This window comes from Cervus canadensis, chromosome 13, assembly GCF_019320065.1.
Source record: "Cervus canadensis isolate Bull #8, Minnesota chromosome 13, ASM1932006v1, whole genome shotgun sequence".
In the NCBI taxonomy this organism is placed as follows: Eukaryota; Metazoa; Chordata; class Mammalia; order Artiodactyla; family Cervidae; genus Cervus; species Cervus canadensis.
In genome coordinates, this window is record NC_057398.1 from 43570808 (window position 1) to 43598402 (window position 27595).

Sequence of the window (27595 nt, forward strand, 5' to 3'; positions counted from 1 at the left end):
TCTATGTAATTGGAGTAGCTCAACATATCACCGGTGAGGGCTTCCTTTGTTATCAAACTTGCTGAGAATAAGAATAGAACAGAGAGGAGAAAAAATGGACTGAATGGATTCTAGAGAGTTAAAGGTGCTTTTATGAGACAAAAAACTTGAGGCTAATAGAATATTATTCAGCCTTAAAAAGAGAAGGAAATCTTGTCTTTTTGACGACATGGGTGAATCTGCAGGACATTACGCTAAGTGAAATAAGCCAGAAACAGTAGGACAAATACTGTATGATACCATATAATGAGAAATATAAAACAGTCAGACTCTATAAAAGCAGACAGTAGTATAGTGGTTGCCAAGGACTGGTAGACGGGGAAGTGGGAACATGATAGTCAAAGGGTACAACTTTTTTATAATTACTTTATTGAGGTTTGATTAATATAAAAACCTATAAATATTTAATATATTCAACTTGATGGATTTGGAGGTAAGTATAAATAGCTGAAATTATCACCACTATCCATGTCATAAACATATCCATCACCCCTTAAAATTTCCTCCTGTCTTAATTAATTAATGTTGTGTAAGAATATTTAACATAAGAGCTACCATTTTAGCAAGTTTTAAAATATGCAGTGCAAGCCTGCTCAGTCTCTCAGTCGTGTCCAACTCTTTGCAACACCATGGTCTGTAGCCCATCAGGCACTTCTGCCCATAGGATTTTCCAGGCAAGGATACTGGAGTGGGTTGCTATTTCCTTCTCCAGGGAAAATATGCAATACAATATTGTTAACTCTAGGCACTATGCTGTACAAGAGATCTCTATAACTTTAAATTTTTTCATCTGAATGTTAAAAGTGATCATACACCCTGAGAAAACTGTAACTCAAAAAGATACATGTGTCCCAATGATTTCAACACTGTTTACAACAGTCAGGACACTGAAGCAACCTAAATGTCCATCAACAGGTAAATAGATAAAGAAGATGTCATACACATAGGCAACAGAATATTATTCAGCCAGAAAAAAGAAAAACTGGGTCAATTTTAGAAATGTGGATGGACCTAGAGTCCGATATACAGAATGAAGTAAGTCAGAAAGAGAAAAACAAATATTTTGTATTAACACATATATGTGGAATCTAGAAAAATGGTACAGATGAACCTCTTTGCAGGGCAAGAATAGAGATACATATGTAGAGAACAGATTTGTGGGCATGATGGGGGTGGTAGTGGGATGAATTGGGAAATTGGAATTAACATATACACACTACCACATGTAAAACAGATATCTAGTGGAAACCTGCTGTATAGTGCAGGGAGCTCAGCGTGGGCTTCTGTGATGACTTCGATGGGAAGGGGTGAAGGAGGGGATACATGTATACACACAGCTGATTCACTTTTTTGTATAGCAGAAACCAACGCAAAATTGTAAAGCAACTATGTGCATGTATGCAGTTGTGTCTGACTCTTTTGCAACCCCATGAACTACAGCCTTTCAGGCTCCTATGTCCTTGAGAATTCCCAGAAAAGAATACTGGATACACCAATAAAAAAATGAGTGGCAAACCCAGATGAATAATGGAATTAGGTTGTAAAAGAAGAGCAACAAAAAGATGCAACTCCTTAAGTATCAATGGGCTCATGATGGAGAACCTCCTCAAGCTATTAAGACAAAACACAGAAATATATGAAATGCAGAAATGGTTGGCTTAGAACTCCTAATTTATTTCCTACCACTTTCTTCCCTACATACAGCCCTTGCTTATTTGGAATAGGCACCAGCCTTTTTGGTCCCTGAGAACAAGTTCAGTAAATTCAGTCTTCAAACTCATTAAATAATCCAATTTAATAAGGGTGTTTTTATTTGTTAGCTACCAACAGGTACTTCCCTGGTAGCTCAGCTGATAAAGAAGCCACCTGCAGTGCAGGAGACCTCGGTTCAATTCCTGGGTCGGGAAGATCCACTGGAGAAGGGATAGGCTACCCACTCCAGTATTCTTGGGCTTCCCTGGTGGCTCAGCTGGTAAAGAATCCGCCTGCAATGCACGAGACCTGGGTTTGATCCCTGGGTTGGGAAGATCTGCTGGAGAAGGGAAAAGCTACCCACTCCAGTGTTCTGGCCTGGAGAATTCCATGGACTGTATAGTCTATGGGGTCAAAAGAGCTGAACATGACTGAGCAACTTTCACTTCACTTCACCAACAGGCTCAGATGGTAAAGAATCCTCCTGCAATGCAGGAGACCCAGATTCAACCCCCGGGTCAGGAAGATCCCCTGGAGAAGGGAATGGCAACCCACTGCAGTATTCTTGCCTGAAGAATTCCATGGAGGAGCCTGGTGGGTTATAATCCATGGGGTCGCAAAGACTCAGACACGACTGAGCGACTAATACTTTCACTTCTCACTCTCAACAGGAAATCCTACAGAATTATTTGGTCTCAGTGGGCTGTTTCACAAGGGTGGCCCAATTCAAGTTTAATGAAAACCTACACCATTTCCTGCTATGACTTATCTGGAAATTCAGTAATTTCCCAGTCAATCCGTTGAAGAAAATTAAACTCAGCCAGTGGGTAAAGGCTTATTTTACCAAGATCTGGAATAACTGAAATACTGAATGTCCAGCATATGAGAGCATTCAAATGGCCACCACTGATTTAACCCCTTGAACTTGAGGGGGTCTAGTCATGTAACACCAATGGAACTACCTAACCTATCTTAAGAAATTGAGAAGGCAATTTTGGAGAAAAATGGGAAGGCAATTCTGGAGAAAAAACAATGCTGTGATGGGACACTGTCCTACCCAAAGACATCTATCCCATAGCTCAAGAGATCAGCGTGGAGTGTTCATCCAAATATTTTTCTTCTGATGTTGGGACCATGGAAACCAGGAGGCTAAAATTAACAACTCCAAAACCAAAATAGAGAAGTCTTGGATGTTTAGCTGGAGGAAAGCACTTATCAAGAGTTAGGGAAAAACAAACAAAAAATCTCCGCAGTCCATCTGTATAACAGCCATGATTCTGAGTTTGGCTCCCAGATGCTGTGAGAAGATGAAATCGCATCATCATGTTCAAAATACAGCTGTTTTCACCTGAGGCAGATGTGAGCATTATTGGTCATCATGACATATTATTATGCACGGGTGCTGCCTAGTAGAGTCGGGTAACTCCACCTAACTGTTAACATCCCTCAGTCTAGGAGCTTGAGGAGGCTCCTGGCTTGGAGTAAACGAAATAGAAGGAACGAGATTTTCTTTCGAATCCCTCCTGCAAGCAATATAAATCAAAACAAAACCAAAACAACAAAGAACCAATAGGCAAACTGGGGTGGGCTTGACTGAGGACAGATTCCAGGAAAAATAAGCAGGGCCCTGAAAGGGAACTAGAAAGATCTGCACAGACAGGTTGGCCGCTGCACCCAGTGCTGGCCTGGAACCCAGCCTGGTAGTACTTCTTCAGTTCAGTTCATTTCAGTCGCTCAGTCGTGTCCAACTCTTTGCGACCCCATGGGCTGCAGCACGCCAGGCCTCCCTGTCCATCACCAACTCCCAGAGTTTACTCAAACTCATGTCCATTGAGTTGGTGATGCGATCCAACCATCTTATCCTCTGTTGTCCCCTTCTTCTCCCGCCTTCAATCTTTCCCAGCATCAGGATCTTTTCCAGTGAATCAGTTCTTTACATCAGGTGGCCAAAGTATTAAAGTTTCAGCTTCAGTATCAGTCCTTCCAATGAATATTCAGGACTGATTTCCTTTAGGATGGACTGATTGGACCTTCTTGCAGTCCAAAGGACTCTCAAGAGTCCCCTCCAACACCACAGTTCAAAAGCGTCAATTCTTCGGCACTCAGCTTTCTTTATAGCCCAACTCTCACATCCATACATGACTACTGGATATACCCCTTACACTTTAGTTAAAACTCTTGTTCTGATTCAGTAGGTCTGGAAAGGGCCCAGATGCTGTATTTCTAATAAGTTCCCATGTGATGCTGATACTACTGGTTCATGGACACTGCTTTGTTCATCAAGGCTTTAGGGGGCATAAATGGGTAAACTGAAGGAAATAGGTTAACAATATTTGAGACAGTTTTTCCCTCATGGAACGGTCCGTACAAAACAGACTCCTTCCCTCAACAATCACACTACCCTCCTCTCATACATTGCATCACTCATCACAGTTGGTTTCTGATTGACATAAGGGCCTAAAGTTAGTAGATTCCTTGTTTCATTAGCAACTCTGCAGTAAAAGATGGAAAAGAGAAGGAGAAGCAAAAAGAGGCAGGAGAGCAAGCAGTAGGTAGCAAGTCAGGCCACAAAAACTACAGGAATTAATTCCAAATCACCATAAGAAATAGAAGAAGAGGAAAATTACTAAAAATGACCAAAAACTACTAATAAAGTAGAGAGGATTCAGACCATTATAATTTGGGGATATCAGTACAAAGAGGTTGGTAAAATACTAGACATACAAATTAAATCTACAACAGAGCTTCTAGTTGAAACTGTGAAACAAAAAGCTCCTAAATGTTTCTAGGAAACACAGAATGATAATTAGAAACTAATTATAGTAATATGAACAATGTCATTGAACATTTTCTTTATTTCACAGCGAACATTGTTGGTGTGTATTAATGAAACTTAAAACAATATCAGACACTTCACGGCTCAATTTCATTCTTGCTTTTTAATTAAAGATTTAATATTGTCAATTCAGAGTTCTAATATGCTATTATACTGGAATTGTATTGGAATTGTATGAGGCATTGTTACTTGAAGAACTCAACTAAAATTTTAAATTTGCCATTATAGCAGATAACTCGAACCTGAAGATCAGCTTAAACTGATGGGCAATCCTTTTACATTCAGCCATTTTTGCACATGTATATTGTCAGGAAAACTCCTGAACTGAAAGGCCTTTGGATGGGCTACACACTGTTTTTTAAATAAGTTTTATTTATTTTTATTTATGGTTGGCTGTGGTGGGTCTTTGTTACTGCGTGTGCTTTTCCCGAGTTGTGGCGAGTGGGGGCTGCTCTCCAGCTGTGGTGCTCGGCTTCACTGTCCTCTATTTGTAGTCTGTTGTAAAGCACGGGCTCTAGGGTACCTTGGCTTCAGGAGTTGCAGTTTCCAGGCTCTAGAGCATAGGCTCAATAGCTGTGGCGCATGGGCTTAGTTGCTCCACAGCATGCGGAATCTTCTTGGATCAAGGATCACGCCCATGTTTTCTGCATTGGCAGGTGAATTCTTTACCACTGAGCCACCAGGGAAGCTGGCTACGCACTACTGAATTGATCGCAATCCCAGTTCAGATGGGAAACTTAGTGAACTTATGTGCCTGGATTCTGAATGCATTTCAGCTTACAGACCCTGTATTCACGTATTTTAAGGAGATACATTCTCTTTTTCAATGGTTGACAAAATAACAAGTAGTTTTCACATTTTGTGTTTAAAGGTAAAGCTAACTCTGAGTTACTGACGGCAAGGAGTTTAATTTACTTGAGGATACAGGATGTATTAAAGGAGGGCATGGCAACCCACTCCAGTATTCTTGTCTGGCGAATCCCATGGACTGAAGAGCTTGGCAGGCTACAGTCCACAAAGTCACAAAGAGTTGGACACGACTGAAGTGACTTAGCACTCACACATGCACAGGACATAGAGAAAATAACTATAAGCCAAGGTTAGGTATAATAATAGAGGCAAAATAATAACAACAAATGTTTTGATAGAACAGAGGAAAAAGTTCAGAATAGTTTTCTCCCAAGAGGGTTCTGAGATAACCATTGAAGAATGGACAGTACTTAATGGTCAGAATGACCTGGAAGTCTGGAAGTGGGTGAGTGATGAAGGAAGTCCCAGATGTGGGAAAATACAAGGCATCACCAAGGAAGAACAAGAAACTAGAACAAAGTGGGCTTAAAAGACAGTAACAGGAGAAAAAAAGAATACATTTCATTAGAGCAAAATATCACATTCTATTTCAGCCCTCATCTGCTCGTTGCTGTCTCTTTCATCTGAGAGCAATACAGTTATTAAACACCAACATCTGGGCCTGCCTACTTGTGTTCTGGTCCTAATTATCAGCATAGTCCCAAGGCTGAATTCTTCCTGATCACTGGTCTTCTTTTGATCCTGTTCACAAGGAAGCATTGTACAACTCTTGCTGATGACTCTCATCAAGCACCCTCCCCTCCACACGCTCAGCACCAGCCTCCTTACTGTGCTTAATCACTGCTAAGGCTTTGGTCTTTCTGATTTTGTTCTCTTCTCTAAGCTGTGCAAGCCAGGGCCAGAGCACACCCACATCCCCTGAGCTTGGCCATTCACTGTCTCCTGGAGTCAGAGCACATATTTCTAAGCACCTTCATCATAACATTCTTGGCAAACATTGTACATGTCTCCATATTTCCCACTGTATCAGAATTAAACTCTTTGGTTGGCTTTCAAAGAGCCTCATTATTTGACCCAACTCTAGCTGTTCCGGTCTATCCACACAGTTCTCAGCAGTTTGGTCCCTCTAAGTTCTACATGCAGAGTTGGTTGCAGTAGTTGTCTTAAGCCTGATAAAATTCTTCATTTTTCAAACTCAGCTTATCACTACTCTTTAGGGACCCTTTCTGGACGCCTCATTGATTTCAGTCACCCTCCTAACTTCTGCATATAATCTACACCATACTGGTTCATATATCTTTATTTTAATACTATTTTCTATTATTTCACATTTATTTATTACATTTTTGCAATTAAATTTTGGTAAGATTATGATTTTTTTTGCAGTTTTGACTTGTTTTACTGTCAAGTATCCAACATAATGTTGACCATGTCATGAGTTTTTATAAACAATTATTGAATAATGGGTTAGAGAGAGCTTCAATAAGTAAATGGTTAGAACAGATTTTATAGTTTTGTGAAAAGTGTTGGAGGAAATAGTGTTACACTGAATGCAGACTTACCAGAGAAGACACTAGGTATCTTGGAGAGGAAACTTTTGACAGTACGAATGGGAATTCCGTTTTTTTCATCTTGCATGCGTGCTATGACGTCTTCCATCTAAATAACAATAATAAAATGATTAAATCATTTTAAAAGTTGAACTTTTTGAGAAAAAAATAGTTCTCATAAGAATTTTGTATATCTGTTTTGCTTAGCTAAGAATAATGCCGTATTTTTGTCTTTCTACACTTTATCATGTAAATTTCAGTTTGGTTAAAAGATGATTGAGAAAACAGAAAGGTGGCTATTTTTGAGTCCACTAAGCTTAAGAATAATTTTGTGCTTAGAATATTGCCTCTCTCCTATTTTCACATTCTTTGGTTATAAATGATAGAAAATATTGTGATAATAAAATCCACACTTCAGTAATGCTATCTCTTGAACTCAGTGCAAAAGAAAATAGAAGACTTAAAAGCATCAGGCTGGATTTCCTCTTCAAACAAGAGAGCTTCCATGATTTGATTTAACATTAATTTCTACAAGCTGTGATCTGCCTAGAAACAGAGGACTAATTACCAGAAAGTGTTGCTTCTCCTGTTCAGGCATTCACCAAAGTGAGGTATGAAATGTACATGCATGAACACACATGTGCACAATTAATAAAACAAATGTCACATGATAGCCTTTTGCCTATTTACTACCTTCCAAGGTATGTATTTTTCTTTCAATTTGATTCATACATTCTCTTCTGTTTCTGAAAATTTTTCATTTTTAAAGGGCTTTGCTTTACCAAGTCTAATCTAAAATTTAGTTCTAAAAAACATTTGTTCAAATCACAGCTTCAGACTTTTGTATGTGCTTCTAAACCTATGGCACATATATACACACAAACATACACATTTTGTATGAACAGTATTAATCTCAAAATATATTCATTTATGATCCTATGAATGGCTTAGTGGTAAAGAACCCATCTGCCAGTGCAGGAGACACAGGAGATGCGGGTTCAATCTCTGGGTCAGGAAGATCCCCTGAAGAAGGAAATGGCAGCCCACTCCAGTATTCTTGCCTAGGAAGCTCCATGGACAGACAGACAACTTAGCAACTAAACAACAACGGTTACTGATGCCGGATTCTAGACCAGACTTACAGAAGGCACTATGGATGTGAAAACGAATACAATACACTTGCTGCCTTCAAAAAAATTCAGGCAATATTGAAAACAATGGTGAAATTTGAGTAAGGTTTCATTAATACTGTAGTACCAATATCAATTTTCGATTTTTGAAAATTAAGCTATAATTATATAAGACGCTGGAATTAGAGGAAACTGAGTAAAGGACATATAGAGAACTTTCTGTACTATTTTTAGATCTTTTTCTGTGAATCTAAAATTATTCAAAATAAAACATTAAAAAAAGTTTTATTTTGTATTGGAGTAGTCAATTAACAATGTCGTGATAGTTTAGGGTGAGTGGCAAAGGGACTCAGCCATACATATACAGGTATCCATTCTCCCCCAAACTCCCCTCCCATCCAGGCTACCACATAACATTGAGAAGAGTTCCATGTGCTATACAGTAGGTCCTTCTTAGTTATCCATTTAAAATATAGCAAGATATATGTCCATCCAAACTCCCTAATTATCCCTTCCCCCATTCTTCCCCTCAATGTCTAATTGTTTTATCAATCAATTATCAACCAATACAACTTCAGAACAATATTCAATGAAGAAATCTTACTTGCCTGGATAAGTATTTTCAGGTTTATTAACATGAGAAACTGAGATGTGGGAAGAATGGATATAAGATCTTATCATTTATGACTCTCTGAATGAGCTAAGTAAGTTCTCCATGGCTTCATTTTCTCATGTATAAAATGTATGTAATAATACTTATAATTACTCTTTCACGATATTTGTAGGATTGGGTTGGGGCAAAAGGGGTAATTTACTAAACAACCTGGCATATATAAAGCACCATACATGGGCAGACAACAAACACTGGACTTCAGATGTCTATAAACACCCCTGATACTTAGAGATATATATTTTCCACTCCTTATGCCCCTTTTCCATGTGAAAGCAGCACCATTAGCTGAATTCTCCTGCCTCTCTCTGTTCCCTAATTCACTCCACTCTGGGGGAACTGGGCTGACTTAGGTAGAAGGACTGGTAAGGAGAAATTGGCCTATAGGGCCCATCTCTTTCCTGTAGGGAAGCCCCTATCCAAATCTGCTGATTTAGAGAGGCCCATCCCAGTGGGTGAGTAGTCAGTTAGGTACTACATTTTAGGATTAAGTCTCCTGTGTTCACAAATTACTCTTCAATATAATAGCTTTGTCAGCAATCAAGGTGCTACTGTGATCTCTAACTGCTTTACTCTCTGGTTGTGAGTTTCAATGGGTTCTGAATTTAGATAGGAAATGAAGTCTTTTGTCCTAAGATCAGACCCCCCCCCCAAACACCCCAATATATTCAACTCTTCACATGTAATAAATATATTTCATCCAATTATAGAATCATGAAAAGAGATCCACTTTTATGACTTTTATTTTGTTGTTGTTTGTCCTTCATTCATCTGACAAAATGTTCAGAAATGACGAATAAGCTGCTTTGCTTTACCTAATATCAGCCTATAAACCTTTGTATGATCAGCTTACTAGTTTAAACCCGGCCAGCTATGTTGGACATGGAAACCTCTCTGACTCTCACTTTAATCAGTTCGGCTCCCCAGCATGTGACAATCATCATTTCTAGTTTTGGGTGTGGAATTAAGGTCTGCCTCTCAGTCTGTTGAATCTCAAAGGACCAAGGTTACGAGTGTGGGAATTAAAAGTAACCTGTGTGGTTGTATTTTAAAATCTTCCATTTTCTTAAGACATAATTTCCACAGAAGGAAAAAAGTTTAAAAATCCATGTAAAAACAGGATTTGTATTCCAGATTGAAAATGTGATGATCAAAATTAATTCAGCTGTTTTTATCTTAATTCAGATATGATCTATGCATGAACTTTACATGACATAGAAAGAGCAAACAAAACGACAAAACAAAGATAAATTCAATCTAGTTTTTAAAAGCTAAGACCAGTCACAAAGGCCACATATAATAAAAAAATCATTCTAAACTCATTTAAGCATTCACTCAGAGTCTATTTTTAAAATAAGCAGGTTTTAACATGCTTGATTACCAGCATTCTCATTATAAGATTAGAAAATAAGAGCAGACAAACTAAAGAGCAAGCTAGATAGAAAGAGACTAAAAATGTAACTCTAATAAATGATAAAACCCTTTGAGATGATTTAATTTAAGGCCTCGGATGTCATACCTTTAATTTAATAGCTTTAATTTAAAGACTCAGATGTCATACCTTTCACAAAATAAGACATACATCTATCTATCTACCTATCTGTCTTTCCCAAAGAAAGGCAATGCCAAAGAATGTTCAAACTACCAAACAATTGCACTCATCTCACGTTCTAGCAAAGTAATGCTCAAAATTCTCAAAGCCAGGCTTCAACAGTATGCAAATCGAGAACTTACAGATGCTCAAGCTGGATTTAGAAAAGGCAGAGGAACCAGAGGTCAAATTTCCAACATCTGTTGGATCATAGAAAAAACAAGAGAACTTCAGAAAAACATCTACTTCTGCTTTATTGACTATGCCAATGCCTTTGACTATGTGGATCACAACAAACTGTGGAAAATTCAAGAGACAGAAATACCAGACCACCTTACCTGCCTCCTGAGAAATCCGTATGCAGGTCAAGAAGCAACAGTTAGAACCGGACATGGAACAACAGATTGGTTCCAAATTGGGAAAGGAGTATGTCAAGGCTGTATATTGTCACCCTGCTTATTTAACTTATATGCAGAGTACATCATATGAAATACTGGGCTAGATGAAACACAAGCTGGAATCAATATTGCTGGGAGAAATATCAATAACCTCAGATATGCAGATGACACCACCCTATGGCAGAAAGCGAAGAAGAACTAAAGAGCCTTTGATGAAAGTGAAAGAGGAGAGTGAAAAAGTTGGCTTAAAACTCAACATTCAAAAAACAAAGATCATAACATCCCATCTCATCACTTCCTGGCAAACAGATGGGGAAACAATAGAAACAGTAACAGACTTTATATTCAGGGACTCCAAAATCACTGCAGATGGTGACTGCAGTCACAAAATTAAAAGGTGCTTGCTCCTTGAAAGAAAAGTTATGACAAACCTAGACAGCATATTAAAAAAGCAGAGACATTACTTTACCAAAAAAGTTCCATATCATCAAAGCTATGGTTTTTCCAGTAGTCATGTATGGATATGAGAGTTGGACCATAAAGAAAGCTGAGTGCCCAAGAATTGATACTTTTGAACTGTGGTGCTGGAGAAGACTTTTGAGAGTCCCTTGGACCGAAAGGAGATTGAACCAGTCAATCCTATAGGAAATCAGTCCTGAATATTCATTGGGAGGACTGATGTTGAAGCTGAAGCTCCAACACTTTGGCCACCTGATGGGAAGAAACAACTCATTGGAAAAGACCCTGATGCTGGGAAAGATTGAAGGCAGAAGGAGAAGGGGATGACAGAGGATGAGATGGTTGGATGGCATCACCGACTCGATGGACACGAGTTTGAGCAAGTGCCAGGAGTTGGTGATGGACAGGGAAGCCTGATATACTGTAGTCCATGGGGTCACAAAGAGTTGGACATGACTGAGCAACTGTACTGAACTGAACTGAATCAACAATGGTGCAATATCTGGAAATTAATGTGATATAGTACATTAACAAATTAAAGAATAAAAATTATATGAACATCTCAACAGATACAGAAAGAAGCATTTGACAAAATTCAACATCTATATATGATTTAAAACAACGCTCAACAAAGTGAATATAACAGAAACAAACCTCACATAATAAAGACCATACATGACAAACCCACATAAGTGGTCACATGCTGTTGTGAGAGCTGGATGGTAAAGAAGGCAGAGGGTTGAAGAATTGATGCCTTCAAACTATGGTGCTAGAGAAGACTCCTGAGAGTCCCTTGGAGATCAAAACACATCAATCTTAAGGGAAATCAACCCTGAATACTCATTGTAAGGACTGATGCTGAGGTTGAAACTCTAGTATTTTGGTTATCTGATGTGAACATCTGACTAATTGGAAAAGTCCCTGATGCTGGGAAGGATTGATGGCAGAAGGAGAAGAATGCATCAGAGGATGAGATGGCTGGATGGCATCACTGATGTGATGGACATGAACTTGGGCAAACTTTGGGAGATGGTGAGGGACAGAGAGGCCTGGAGTGCTGCATTCCACGGGGTCAGAAAGAGTCAGACACAACTGGGTGACTGAAAAACAACAATAATGACGAATCCACAGCCAATATCATATTCAAGAATAAAAAGAACTTCTTTCCTGTAAGATCACAAACAGGAAAAGGATGCCAACTCTCACCACTTTTATTCACCATAGTATTAGAAATCCTAGACACAGCAATCAAGAAAAAAAGAGGAATTCCAACTGGAAAAGAAGTAAAACTGCTATTGTTATCAAGTGACAGATTATCCAGAAAATCCTAAAGATGTCACCAAAAAAAAAAAAAAAAACAAAAACAAAAACCCAAGTTAGAACTCATCAATGAGCTGGGCAAAGATGCAGGATTTAAAATCAACATATAGAAGTCTATTGCATTTCTACCAATTTACAACAAACTCTATCAGAGAGAGAAATTAAGAAAACTATCTCATTTACAATTGCAGCAAAACATAAAACATGTAGATAAATCTAAGGAGGTAAAAGACCTGAACATGGAAAACTATAGGATGCTGATGAAGGAAATGAAAACATAAACAGATGGAAAGATATACCACGGTCTTGAATTGGAAGAACTAATACTGCTAAAATACCATACTACCCAAATTAATCTACAGCTTCAATACAAGCTCTATCAAAATACACACTGTATTTTTCCCAGAACTAGAACAAATAATTCTACCATTTGTATGGAAACACAGAAGACCCACAAAAGCCAAAATAAGTTTTAGAAAGATGAACAAAGCTGAAGGTATCACATTTCCTAATTTCAAACTGTACCACACAACTACAAGCGTCAAAACAGTATGGTGCTGGGACAAAACCAGTCACACAGATCACTGGAACAAAAGAGAGAGCACAGAAACTATAGTACAATTATAGGGGAATTAATCTATGGGAAAGGGTGCAAGGATACATGGTGAGGAAAAGACAACCTCTTCAACAAGACCACTGTTGGGAAAACTAGACAGTTACATGCAAAAGAATCAAATTGAACTACTCTCTCACACCAAGCACAAAAATTAACTCAAAATGAATTAAAGATTTAAATGAAAGATCTTAAACCATAATACTTCTAGTATTAGAGTCAGTGATGCCATCCAACCATCTTGTCCTCTGTCATTCCCTTCTCTTCCTGCTTTCAATCTCTCCCACCATCAGTCTTTTCTAATGAGTCAGCTCTTCATATCAGGGGGCCAAAGTATCAGTTTCAGCTTCAGCATCAGTCCTTCCAAAGAATATTCAGCATTGATTTCCTTTAGCATTGACTGGTTTGATCTCCTTGCAGTCCAAGGGACTCTCAAGAGTCTTCTCCAACACCACAGTTCAAAAGCATCAATTCTTCAGTGCTCAGCTTTCTTTATGCTCCAACTCTCCCATCCATACATGACTATTTGAAAAACAAGCAGTCCAGTTAGAGCTGTAAATATAAGGTTAAGTTCCCTAAGCCCCATCACTACCAGGAAGACTTCAGATACAGAAAACTGTCAAGAGATTTTTAAGACCAGAAAGGAAGGTGCACTGGGAAAGAAATTTAAGAAACAAGTGTACTTGCAGCATTGATCAAGGCAGAAAAGCATGGCAAACTTTCTGAGTTAGGTAGGCAAGACAAGATCTGTGTTCACTATGTGTTGTGATTTTTCCTAGCCTGGAAGCACCAGGCAGTTTTTGGCCATCTATATGCCTGAAGACCTAAAATCTGAACATTCTTGTCAGGGCTCAGGAGTCAGAAATGTGAGATCCTCTTCAAGGACTACTAAAAAAAAGTGTATCCAGTGGTTTCATTGATATATAGGTTCTCCTAGGTTGGACTATTCGTTCCTTCACAAAACTGCAAAAGACAATGGCAGAGGAAGTAATATTCCGCCCAGACTCCTTTCCCATCAGGGATTCCATAAGAGATTTAAGCCCTTCAAAATATGATATTACTGATTATTTTCTGAATTCTCTCAAAGTTGGTAGTGGGGTAGTGGCATTCTGATAGTATAGCAGTTAACTTTTTACATAATGGAACCCTCAGGCAATTAGGGTTTAATATTCTCAGAAAATCCTGGTTAAGAGTTCTGTTCCAGACAAGACCTGTCAGTGCATGGAGTGTTATTTTTGGAGTCACTATGTTCTGTTTTCGCTGAGAAAAAATGAGGGCTTTAGGTTAACTGTGGGTAGAAGGGCTACTGGAATGATTTCACTATTGTAACAAGAATGACCAGAACAATGTCTTGTGGTCACCACCACCAGATATATGATTATTGTTTAGCCTAGGTTAATCCAGCTTGCTTAGCGTAAGAATTAATACTCTGTCTGTGGCTCCCATTTTGAAAAAAAATTAAGGATTATAAACTGAAGGTAAATCAAAAGCACTTTAAATGGACAAAAGCATACTCATGCTAATGATGAAGGTTCACCTACTTCAGAGGCACACTCTAAAAATAAAAATACGATGATTTGGCTATCTGCCTTATATTTCATGTTTTTCAAAGTTTTAAATTGGTTTTCGCTGCTGCTGCTGTTGATCTTCTCTACATGAAATTCCTTGGTTTACTTATTTCATACAATGATTTTTAAAGTTCAGTTTCTTAGAATTCTTTTGAGATCAATGAGTAAATTGGAGAAATCAAAAGGGGAAAAAAATTCCTCCTTTATCTGTCATAGTGCTACCAATTCAGGTATTACAAGGCAAAAATGGGTTTTATTTTTTCAAAAGCATTTGAACAGACATATTTATATTTCCAGCCTACTGAACAGCTAGCTCTAAATAAGGGAAAATTCCATGTGACTTTTCTGAGTCACCCTTTACATGTAGAAGGTTGGAGATGGGGATTTGGCAAAAATCACCTCTTAATAACTGATATATCTACCAAAAAAAGCGCTGTACATTGAGTTTAGTGTAGCTCTTCACTCACTCAACTCTACTCTTAAAACAGAAACTAGGATACATAATAATCAAGCTAATACAAAATTCCTACACAAATCAGGCCCAAAAGCAGACATGAAATATATAACTTCTCATCCAATAAACATTTCTTTTATATCACCAATACTTTATTTTTCCCCTTGAAAACAAAATTTTCATGCCAAGGAATTCAGAACTCCTAGCTGCCTTCTTCCTGACAACAATACTCCACAATTTCATGACAAAAAAATAGTTTGCCTTACTTCCTCCTAGAATATCTGTGTCTATTATTTTATAGTTAAAACATGGATGTCAGGTATAATTTCATGTATATGTGGAATTTTAAAAACAAAGCAAATAAACAAATATAACAAATCAGAAACAGAATTATAGATACAGAGAAATATATAGGTGGATGGGAATAGAGGGAAAAAAGAAATAGGTGAGGAAATTAAGAGGTACAAACATCTAGTTGCAAAATAAATGAGTCAGGAGTATGAGATGCACAGTGTGGGACACACAGTCAATAACTATATAATATTTTTGCACAGTGACATATAATAAGACTTATCATGGTGATTATTTTGAAATAAAAGTAATATCGAATCACTATGTTGTGTAACATGAATTAACAGTATTCCAGGGTAATTTTATATCCTACGAGCTCTCATCAAAAAGAAAAGTTGTTTCTTTGTCTTTAATTTTGTACCTATGAGATAGATGCTTACCAAACTGATTGTGTTAATCATTTCATGATGTATGTGTGTATGTAAAAATTTAGGCTGTAGGAGATCAACCAAGGTGGCAGAGTAAGAGAAAATATTGAGATCACCTATCCCCCAAAAGACATCCAAAACACAACTATAGAAGGAGTCAAGGAGGCAGGATAAGAGGATTTTGTTGGAATTTGTTGCTCCTTACAAGTAGATCAGCAATACATCACAAATGGAACAATTCTCTCAAAGATCCTACTGAACATCAGTGGAAGGAAAACTTCAAATACCTAAAAGGATGAGAAAAATCCCCTTGCAACTGGGTAGGACAAAAGAAGGAAAAAAAGGAAAAGAGGAATCAAAAAAGTAACCAGAAATCCTAGCGGGAAGCTAAAGGTGAGGAGAGCTGAAGAGGAGGAGAGTTCCCCACACTCAGAAAGAGAATAAAGCATTTGTCTTTCCCCAAGACATTTTTTTTATTTACTTAAGCTCCAAAATCACTGCAGATGGTGACTGCAGCCACGAAATTAAAAGATGCTTGCTCCTTGGAAGGAAAGTTATGACAAACAATGTATTAAAAAGCAGGGACATCACTTTGCTGACAAAGGTCCGTATAGTCAAAGCTATGGTTTTTCCAATAGTCTGTACAGATGTGAGAGTTGGACCATAAAGAAGGCTGAGCACGGAAGAATTGATGCTTTCGAACTGTGGTGCTGGAGAAGACTCTTGAGAGTCCATTGGACTGCAAGGAGATCAAACCATTCAACTTTAAAGGAAATGAACCCTGAATATTCACTGGAAGGGACTGATGCTAAAACTGAAACTCCATACTTTGGCCACCTGATGCAAAGAGCTGACTCACTGGAAAAGACACTGATGCTGGGAAAGATTGAAGGCAAAAGGAGAAGGGGGCAGTAGAGGATGAGATGATTGGATAGCATCACCAGCTGAAAGGACATGAATCTGAGCAAACTCCAGGAGATACTGAAGGACAGAGGAGCCTGGATTGCTGTAGTCCATGGGGTCACAAATAGTTGGACATGAGTTAGTGACTAAACACAACAAAAACAAAGATATTAGGTGGAAAATGTTTCTTGGGATCTTAAACATTTGAGGCATGCTCTTGCCGTTTTGCTTCATGAACCACAATCTAGATGTCAGGTGGAATGCTATGTCCTTGGAATTTAATGTAGAATTTCTTTGACCCTCCAATGAATGACCTGAGGAAGTTTTATGCTATTCTGGGATATCGGCTAATCTCCTTCTGGCTCAGGTTTATCCAGACAGAGGGTCATTATTCTGTGTCTGCGTATGGTGAGCTCAAGATCCACAATTATAGTTCTCCATAAGAATGCTACTCACATCAATTCAAGGTTTACTAGAATTCACTCAATATTCGAGAAGATAACATGGAGAAGGCTACTCTAGGTCTCTGTCCCTTCTTCTCCCTCATCCAAATACTTCTGATGCACGCATGGACGTGCATATGTGTGTGTGCATGCACACACACACACACGCTGACTTCATCCTTCCTTTCTTCTGCAGAGAAGTCATGGGGTTCTCCTTGGCTCTCCTGAACATCAGCTTCTTCCCCCACACTCAGCCTTCAGCTTCTATTCCAAGCATGCGTTCTCAACCAAGTCAATTCTCTATTTAAGAAAAGTTCTCATGCCAGCTGCAAAAAGAATAAAGCAATCATCCTATTTTTCAAAACTAATTTAGACACACAGTAGGTGTTTAGAATATGATAGATACACACATATTTATTTCTCTGAGTATAGAGGGTTCTCTGCACTGACCTGGCATGGAAATAGCCTAGGTTGACAGAGAGTTTTACACACACACACACACACACAACCCCATTTAATTTATAAAGAGAAAGGTATATATTAATTCCCCCTAACTACATAGATCTCAGCTCCTCTTAGGAACATGAACTTCAGATATTAACTCACAGTTGCTCTCTAACAAAGGGAAAATGCTATTATTTTCAATGTGCAGAGAAAGTAGAGGAGATGTAAGGGGGTTAATGACTCCAAAACTGGCCTTCAGGCAGCAAAGGGCAGAACAATAGCTGGAATCCGGAGTTTTGAAAACCCAAGTCAAGGGCCGGGAGACAATGTTGTCTCACCAAGAAAAAAGTTTTCGAATTTTGTGCTTTCTCTCAAAATTGCTAAAATCTGAGGTTTTTCCCATTTGTACTTATTGGGGTAGTATGCATAGCATGAGGTTCAAACTACAGGCTCTAGAGCAACACTGTTTGGATAAAAGTCACAGATCTGCTATTGCAGCTTCTGATCTTGAGAAACTTAGTCAACATTTTATCGCCGCAATCTCAGCATCTGAAAAATAGAAATGATAAATAATAGTATCCACCTCACAGAGCTATTGTGAGGATTAAATGAGTTTACACCCTCCTACCCCCAGCTCCCCATACACCTACCACAGAGCTTAGGAAAGTGCCTGGCACAAAAAAACAGCACATAACTGTTGGCTATAATTATGTCTTCTTTTCAAACTGCTCATTCTTTTTTAGCAACCCTGAGTCGATTTTTTTTTGTCTTGGTGACAGCATTGTCTAACTAGAGAAACCAACCTTGCAGAATCCTAAGCATATGATTAAATCCAACATATTATCATTTTATTGTTCACTTCCCTCCTTTCTTTTCATTCTTTTTCCTTATCATTTCCCTTTCTTCCTTACTTTTTTATTTCCTTTCTTCCTTTTTCCCTCCCCTCCAGAAATATATCCTGAGTGCCTACTAAGTGTACTACACATGTGTTCTAAGTCACTTCAGCCATGTCCAGCTCTTTGGAACCCCAAGGACTGTAGCCTGCCAGGCTCCTTTGTTCACGGGATTCTCCAGGCAAGAGTACTAGAGTGGGTTGCCATGCCCTCCTCCGTGGGATCTTCCCAACTCAAGGATCGAACCCACATCTTTTAAGTCTCTTGCATTGGGGGGTGAGTTCTTTACCACTGATGCCACTGGGAAGCCCCATGTGCATTATGGAACAGTATTAAATTAAGCACAGTAGTAAAGATCAGATAGAAGCTTCTTTTGACCTAGGATCTTATGGTCTAATGAATATATGCACATAAATATATAAATATCAATGTCAAAGTAATATTACTTGGGAAACCAGATAAATGAATCTATCAGGAAAGCCTCCCCTGAGGAGGTGAAACTGTATCAGAATACTGAAGGACAATTAGAAACATCAGTTAAAGAATATTTGTGACATTTGGGAAACATTTTTTTCAAAATACATAATACTTTTTAAATTCAAATGCAACAGTTATAAAAAACGACCATATATACTAGATTATAAAGTATGTTTCAACATATTTCAAGGATTGACTCATACAGAGAGCACAATTCTATCAAGCTAGAAATAAATTATCAAAATAGTTAACAATCCACACTAGATAGCCATTTAAAAATAATTTCCATACTATTTTATCAATTAAATTTAAAATAGAAGTAAATACTTGAACAAGGTAGACTGCCAACTGTGATCCTAACATGTATCTAGGTATATACATCTAGATGTAAAAACACAGTTTTAGAGATTTTTCTCTGCAAAAATCTAACATATTTCATAAATATATAAGGATAAACAAATGTTTAGCTTCAAAGCGGAAATATAGAGAGATATGTTACTAAAAGGTCAGAAATTATTTCACTATATCAAAAAATTTAAATTATAAAACATATATATATGTAAGTATATATGAATGTTCTACAAAGCTACAAAATATTTCAAAATTATTTCACAAAGCAATTGCTCAAAAACTGACTACTTATATGTTATTTGAACATACAGAATAACAATAATAATAAAAGCAGCTCATCAGAGAAGTAAGTAGGGAACTTTACAAAAGGGGTGGGAACTCTTTTAAGATTTTTCAGTCTTATATACAGCTCACATTTTCATCCTCTATCCTATATGCTGTCTTAAGCCCAGGAAGAAGGCAAATTAAATCATGCTTAAACAACTAAATGATTGTATTGATGTTCCTACCAAGAAATATTGAAAGAAGGACAGCTTCTATTTATGTACCAATTAACACTACAGAGAAGGGGGAAACATAACTTTATCAAAATCATACTTTTCTAACACTTTGAAAAAGAACTTTCAAAACAGAAATGATGTAAAAAGAGCTGAGTTTTTCACCCTCAGTCTCAACACTGAAATCAACCATAAGATTTATTTGCAAAATGCCATAAATAACCTGTGTGTTCAAGTGCACCTGGCTATTGACCACCAGAAACAAAGAGGCAAAAAAAAAAATTCTTCAAGCAGTAAAATAATAGATTATTTTTGTCTCTTTTAAAATCTCACAAAATGAGAGGCCCTGAGGTAGAGTGGCTTGAGATCTGGTTACATCTTTGTGACCTTCATAATCACAGGATGGCTGCAACAGTTTCAGGCATCACATTTCATATTCCAGTTTGAAGTACATACAAAAATGGGCCTAGCACTTACTTGTACTTCCTTCAAATAGCAAAGAAATGTTCCTAGCAGCTCTATAAAGGAGATCTCTTTAGGTCAAATCAGCCAGTATTTGGTTACATGTGCTTGACTAGGCCATCACTGGCAAAGAGAATGGAATACACATAATCAGCCACCCAGAAAGCAATGGTTCTCAAACTTGAGTATGCAATGGAGTTATCTGGAGAGCTTATGAAAATACAGATTCATGAGTGTGCATTTTCAACAAGCTCCCAGGTGATGCTGATCCTTTTAAGCATACTTTGTATCGCTCTAAAGCATGAGTGAGAATGAATGCCTACATAAAATTGGGTGTGTGTCCAGGGCTCAGGGGAATACCTCAGGTAATCAACCAAAGTTCACCTCAGATACATTATTAAAACTGCTTTTCATCCATTACCTTTATATCAAATTAATGACATAACTGAATATCTTCTAGGTATTTCAGAATCACAAGCTTTTGATGTATACAACTACACATCCATCTCTCTGAATCTAGGGCAAGACTATAACTTAGAAAGTTGCTATCACTGCTCAGTAAACACAGTCTTCAAATCACCAGTGTTACTACATGAAAGTGAAAGTCTCTCAGTTGTGTCCAACATTTTGCGACCCCATGGACACAAAGTCCATGGAATCCATGGAATTCTCCAGGCCAGAATACTGGAGTGGGTAGCCTTTCCCTTCTCCAGGAGATCTTCCCAACCCAGGGATCGAACCCAGGTCTCCCACATTGCAGGTGGATTCTTTACCAGCTGAGCCACCAGGGAAGCCCAAGAATACTGGAGTGGGTAGCCTATCCCTTCTCCAGCAGATCTTCCCAACCCAGGAATTGAACTGGGGTCTCCTGCACTGCAGGTGGATTCTTTACCAACTGAGTGATCAGGGTTACTATAGATGAAGCTATTACTTCTATTTAGAATGAGCATTATTTGGCTGACTTTAAAAAGGAGAAGAAAAAGAGGCTGAGGTTACAGTTTTTTCTAGCCCAGCAAGCATTCACTTGGTAACCACTTTAAAGTAATAAAATCCAAAACAATGCACTTCACCAGATGCTCCTTTAATTTTCCAGGGATTAATTTGAGAGTTAATTACACATTTTAAGTGATTAACAACAACAAAGAAAAAAGCACTAAGCTCTCTACTGATGCTTTGAATTGTACTATGGACCACTGTTTATTCTCATTTTCAAGAACTAGAATCATTTTGACACACAAAAAAGTCCTGGAATGAATCTCCCTTCTGCTTGGCAACATTTACTTGTTGTAATGAGCAAGTAATTACTTCCATAAATTCTGTAGGAAGCTTTCAATTATTCATGTCTATTAATAAGAAGGGAGACAATAAGAAAAAGGCAACGATGAAATCAGTCATGACTTCATGCCAAAAAATACATATTTCTTAGTAACTCTAAAATCTTTTTCCTAACTATATAGAATTGCTAACAACAAACAGTAGTAAACATTCTCTGTTAAACCACCAAACATCCTAAATTTGCAAGCCACTTAACTTGCTTGAACACCATTTCCTTATCTGAACCATTAAGGGTTTGTGAATGTTTTTGCTTTTTAATATTCCTTTCAAATACAATCTAAAGGTGACAACTCCTTCCTCTGCACCATTCATCTTTGGAGATAGGTGTTAATAGCAATTAAATATGAAATAATAGGAAAAAAGATTTTTAATTACAAAGTAAAAGAAAACAGACCAGGATAATTCTGATCTGAAAGGAGAGTTAGTTGTAACATGATAGTCCAGTTCAGTTCAGTCGCTTAGTCGTGTCTGACTTTTTGCTACCCCATGAAATGCAGCACGCCAGGCCTCCCTGTCCAACACCAACTACCAGAGTCCACCCAAACCCATGTCCATTGAGTCGGTGATGCCATCCAACCATCTCATCCTCTGCCATCCCCTTCTCCTGCCCTCAATCTTTCCCAGCATCAGGGCCTTTTCAAATGAGTCAGCTCTTCGCATCAGGTGGCCAAAGTATTGGAGTTTCAGCTTCAACATCAGTCCTTCCAATGAACACCCAGGACTGATCTCCTTTAGGATGGACTGGTTGGATCTCCTTGCAGTTCAAGGGACTCTCAAGAGTCTTCTCCAACATCACAGTTCAAAAGCATCAATTCTTTGGCACTCATCCTTCTTTATAGTCCAAATCTTACATCCATACACGGCCACTGGAAAAACCACAGCCATGACTAGATGTACCTTTGTTGACAAAGTAATGTCTCTGCTTTTTAATATGCTGTCTAGGTTGGTCATAACTTTCCTTCCAAAGAAGTAATCATCTCTTAATTTCATGGCTAACATGACAAAGATGGCGACAATTTAGGAAGGAATATTAACTGAAGTAATGCCAGTCTGAAGAATGATGTGTTCATGCCAATAACATGATACACTTTTTTTTTTAATTAAGCAAAATACGTGTTTCTCCTATGGACTTTCCTCTTTGTACCTTAAAAACACCTTTCCAGAGCCACTCATGAGTCATACTCATCCTTGAATTAAAGTAAACACTCAGCACATGTGCAAGAAATGAAATGTTTATTTGGAAAAGTAAAGGAATTTGTATCTCTGCTCACTCACTTGAACCTAACCACCAAAATAAAGATGATATTTCACTCTTTCTAGAACAACAGTTCTCAAACTTGAGCCTGTGTCAGAATCAACTGGTAGGCTTATTAAAACAGAGATGCTGGGTCCCACCCCCAGAGTTTCCAAGTCAGTAGATCTGAAGGAGGGCCTGAAAATTTGCATTTTAACATTTTTCCAGGATAAGCTGGTTGACATTGATGGTATCGGGTCCACAGTTAGGGATTATTGTTTTAGAAGATGGGTAATGGTTGGTAAGTATGAAGTAGAGACTGTCACTTTAGATATACATGTGGGAACTGGGCACAGAGTAGGAAAATATTTCAAAAGAAAAAGGACACCTAAACTGTTAAGGATATACCATGTATCTCTCGTAACATCACAGCTCTCATTTTTCTACTTATTTATGATTCCAAATCTGAGCAGTACAAATGTACAAGCTGGAGCTGATTAAACCCAACATCCAATGTTACTTCACTGATGTTTTTTTCCTCTTAAAAAAACAAAAACCTTTGACTTCCTTTGCTAGCTATCTTACAATAAAATGCAAAGAAATGTTTATTAACCAAGCAGAGAATGAAGGATATTTTTTCTTTTACTTGTCTGGCTCATTATACTAGCTTGAATCACATTACATATCCTGCTAATAGATGATGCTCAAAAATTTAGCAAACCAAATGCAGCATTATTATCAACCCTAACTAGAAAATGTGACGTATTAGATTAAATAAAAGGAAAGAAAGAAGCAGTAGTCTCTTAGTGATGGACCTGTTGAAGGACTGTCATTGTTCACAAGCCAAGGATTCTACCCCTTTTTTCACTAATAAAAAATTCTCACAAATACAATTCAAACATTTCTGAAAGCCTACAGACAGTGGAAATATTCTGCTTGTGTATGTTTCATACAAAAATTAAGAAGGAGGATAATTTGGGGCGGACTAATATTTTTCAGGCAGAAATCCATAAATATTTTGTTACAATAGCACAAGGACTTCGTTGAATGGTTCCCCCATCTCCATGTGTAGAGTGAAGCTCAGAAAAATGTTCATTTACGTATTTACTTAATAATCATTCATGAAAAGCACAGGGCCAGGTCTGTGCTTTGGGTAGGAAAAAAATCACTCTCTTCATTAATTTTGACAGCCTGTTAACTATAAACAAAAATACAACACCTGCTTGAGAGAAATGTCTCAAGCAAATTTTTTTTAATCAAAGGGAAAAATAATCAAGCAACTAAATAACTAAATACAACTGTCATATGAGTGTAGGACACTATGATATATTGACACAAATTTATAAGAGACACTTGCATTTCTTGAGGGGGTACATTAGCCCAAAATTTTACAGAATACAAGCAATCACAATGTTAAAAATTAGATTTATTATTAAAATTTTTCAATAACTTGACTTATAAGAATGGAATTTTAAAATAAAAAAATGAGCAAAATATTCTATATCATAATACACTGTAGAAATATAACAGGTTGTAAAAATTGTAATGCAGAGGACATGTGGCCAAGATGATGGGGTAGGAAGATGCTGAGCTAACTTCCTCCTATAGACATACCAAAATTACAACTACTTACACAGCAACTATTGATAAGCACAATATGCAGATTAACAGAAAAGATTTCCACAACTAAAAGGTATATGAAGTAACCACAATGAGATAGGTAGGAGGGTTGAAGAGGCAATATGTCAGGATTCATATCCCCTGAGCAGGCAACCCACATACAGGAAAATAATCACAGTTGCAGAGGTTTTCTCCAAAGAGTAAGGAATTCAAGCCCCATACTGGGCTCCATAGCCTGGGGGCCTTGCAACAAGAAGACAAGCCCTCAGAACATCCAACTTTGAAAGCCAGCATCCAACTTTGCGGCTTGCACATAGGAGAATGGGAGGGCTGTAGAAACAGAGACTCTGTAAAAGGGTGCAAACAAAAATCACATGTACACTGAGTCCCAACATAGAGGTAGTAAATTAAAAGCAGCCTCACTCAGACACTTAAGAGAGCCTCTTTGAAAGGCAGGAACCAACTGGGTATTCCTCTGAGGATATATTAGATGCTGGCAGCAGCCATTTTGGAGAGTTCCTTCAAACACTGAGGACACTGGTGATGGTGCATTAGAATCCTCCCACTAGCCTATTAGTGTCAGGGGGGTTATCCGCCCACCAGCAGGTCAGCACCAGCTTCACGATTCCTCAGGCCATGCAGCCAGCTTCCCCAGGAACCAGCCAACTTCACTAGTAGGCCAGGAACAGACCTGACCCCCAGGCTCTGCATCCAGCTGCCCTGGGATCTGGACCTGCCCACCAGTAGGTCAGCACAAACCCTGGGCCGCTACATGCTATAGCCAGCTACCCTAGCACCCAACTTCACCAACCAGCTGGCTGAAAGCCACCACTAGAGACAGGAGCTGATAGCCAACCAGGCTGGAGTCAAGCACCACCTACCGGTGTTCACATATTAGTTTGTCTTGGCACAACAGAAGGGCTCAGGGCATCCTCACATGTGGGGCACCCCTAGAGCATACAGCTCTGGTGACCAAAGGATAATGTGCTGCTGAGCCCTACAGGAGAGTTCCTAGGTAAGGCCACTTCCCCAAATACAGGAAATGTAACCAACCTACATAATACACAGGAAAAAACATGAAAAATTGGGCAAAATGAGGAAATGGGGAATATATCACAAGTGAAAAAGATAAAACATCAGCAAGAAAAACTAAACAAGTGGAGATAATGCAATTTAGCCAATAAAGAGTTCAAATGATGATCATAAAGATGCTCAACAAACTTGAGGGAAGAATGTATGACAACAGTGAAAAGATTAACTAACAGAAAACATGAAGAAGAAAAAGAGCTCAAAAATACAATGGAAATAAAAAATACATTATAAGGAATCAACAGCAAGTTAGATGATACAGATGAATGAATCAGCAAAATGAAAAACACAGTAGTGCCAATAGCCCAATTTGAAGGGAATAAAAGTAGAAGTAATATTTAAAAATTGGGACAGTTTAAGAGGCCTTTGGAACAACATGACATGTTCTATGGTTGCATTATAGGTGTTCCATAAGAAGAAGAAAGAGAGAAAGGGGCAGAGAACTTACTTGAAGAAATAATAACTAAAAATGTCCCTAGCCTGGGAAAGGAAACAGACATCCAGATACCAGAAGCACAGGGTCATGAACAATCTTTGCAAAGAGTTCCACTTCGAGACACATTATAAATAAAATGGGGAAAAAAAGGATAAAGAGAGAATTTTAAAAGCAGCACAACAAAAGAAAAATTATAATATACTGAATTCAAAAATACATTGAAAGGATCATACATCATGATCAAGTGGATTTACCCTGGGGATTAATGGATGGCTCGATATCCTTAAATCAATCCCTGTGACACATCACATTAAGAAACAGAAGAATAAAATTCATATGATCATCTCAACAGATAAAGAAAAGACTTCTGACAAAATTCAACATTCACTTATTATTAAAAAATGCTCTCAACAAAGTGGGTATAGAGGGAACACATCTAAACGTATAAAGATCATATGTGACAGAAATGTAGCTAACATCATACTCAACAGAGAAACTCTGAAAGCACTTTTCTAAGATCAAGAACAGAAAAAGATGCCCATTCTTGACACTTTTACTCAACGTGGTACTGGAAGTCCTAGCCACAGCAATCAGACAGAAAATAAATAAAACTGTCACTGCTTGCAGATAATATGATATTATATATAAAAATTCCACAAAAAGACTTTTCCATAAAGGAGCCACACACACACACACACACACACACACACACAAACTTATTAGAAATGATAATTCAGTAAAGTTACAGGATACAAAACTAATATACAGAAATTTGTGTCTATACACTGAAAGTAAAGAATTGGAAAGAGAAACTAAGAAAGCAATTCCATTTATAATTGCAGCAAAAACAAATAATAGGTTAAACTTAATAATTAAGATATCAAAGTCCTGTACATGAAAAACTGTAAGACATTTACAAAAGAAACAGATGTCATAAAAAATGGAAAAATATGCCATGCTAACAGATACAAAAATTAATATTGTAAAATGACCATATTTCCCAAGGCGATCTACAGGTTCACTGTAATATCTACCAAAATAACAATGGCATTTATCATAGGACTAGATAACTAAAGTTATGACCAACTTAGATAGCATAATAAAAAGCAGAGACATTACTTGGCCAACAAAGGTCCATCTGGTTAAGGCTATGGTTTTTCCAGTGGTCATGTATGGATGTGAGAGTTGGACTGTGAAGAAGGATGAGAGTCGAAGAATTGATGCTTTTGAACTGTAGTGTTTAGAAGACTCTTGAGAGTCCCTTGGACTGCTAGGAGATCCAACCAGTCCACCCTAAAAGAGATCAGTCCTGGGTGTTCACTGGAAGGACTGATGTTGAAGCTGAAACTCCAATACTTTGGCCACCTCATGCGAAGAGCTGACTCACTGGAAAAGACCCTGATGCTGGGAGGGATTGGGGGCAGGAGGAGAAGGGGACTACAGAGGATGAGATGGTTGGATGGCATCATCAACTCGATGGACATGAGTTTGAGTAAACTCCGGGAGTTGGTGATGAACAGGGAGACCTGGCATGCTGCGATTCATGCGGTCGCAAAGAGTCG

The 27595-nt window shown here is 38.1% G+C and overlaps 1 protein-coding gene across 5 annotated transcripts in view; it reads right to left on the minus strand.

The window, feature by feature from the left end:
• RGS7 (regulator of G protein signaling 7) overlaps window positions 1-27595 on the minus strand; it is a 458444-nt gene that overhangs the window by 198723 nt on the left and 232126 nt on the right. For all 5 annotated transcript variants that reach the window (XM_043485427.1, XM_043485425.1, XM_043485428.1 and 2 more), the window contains exon 3: window positions 6940-7036. In XM_043485427.1, coding sequence (XP_043341362.1) covers window positions 6940-7036 — 97 coding nt within the window. The remainder of the gene's footprint in view (window positions 1-6939; window positions 7037-27595) is intronic.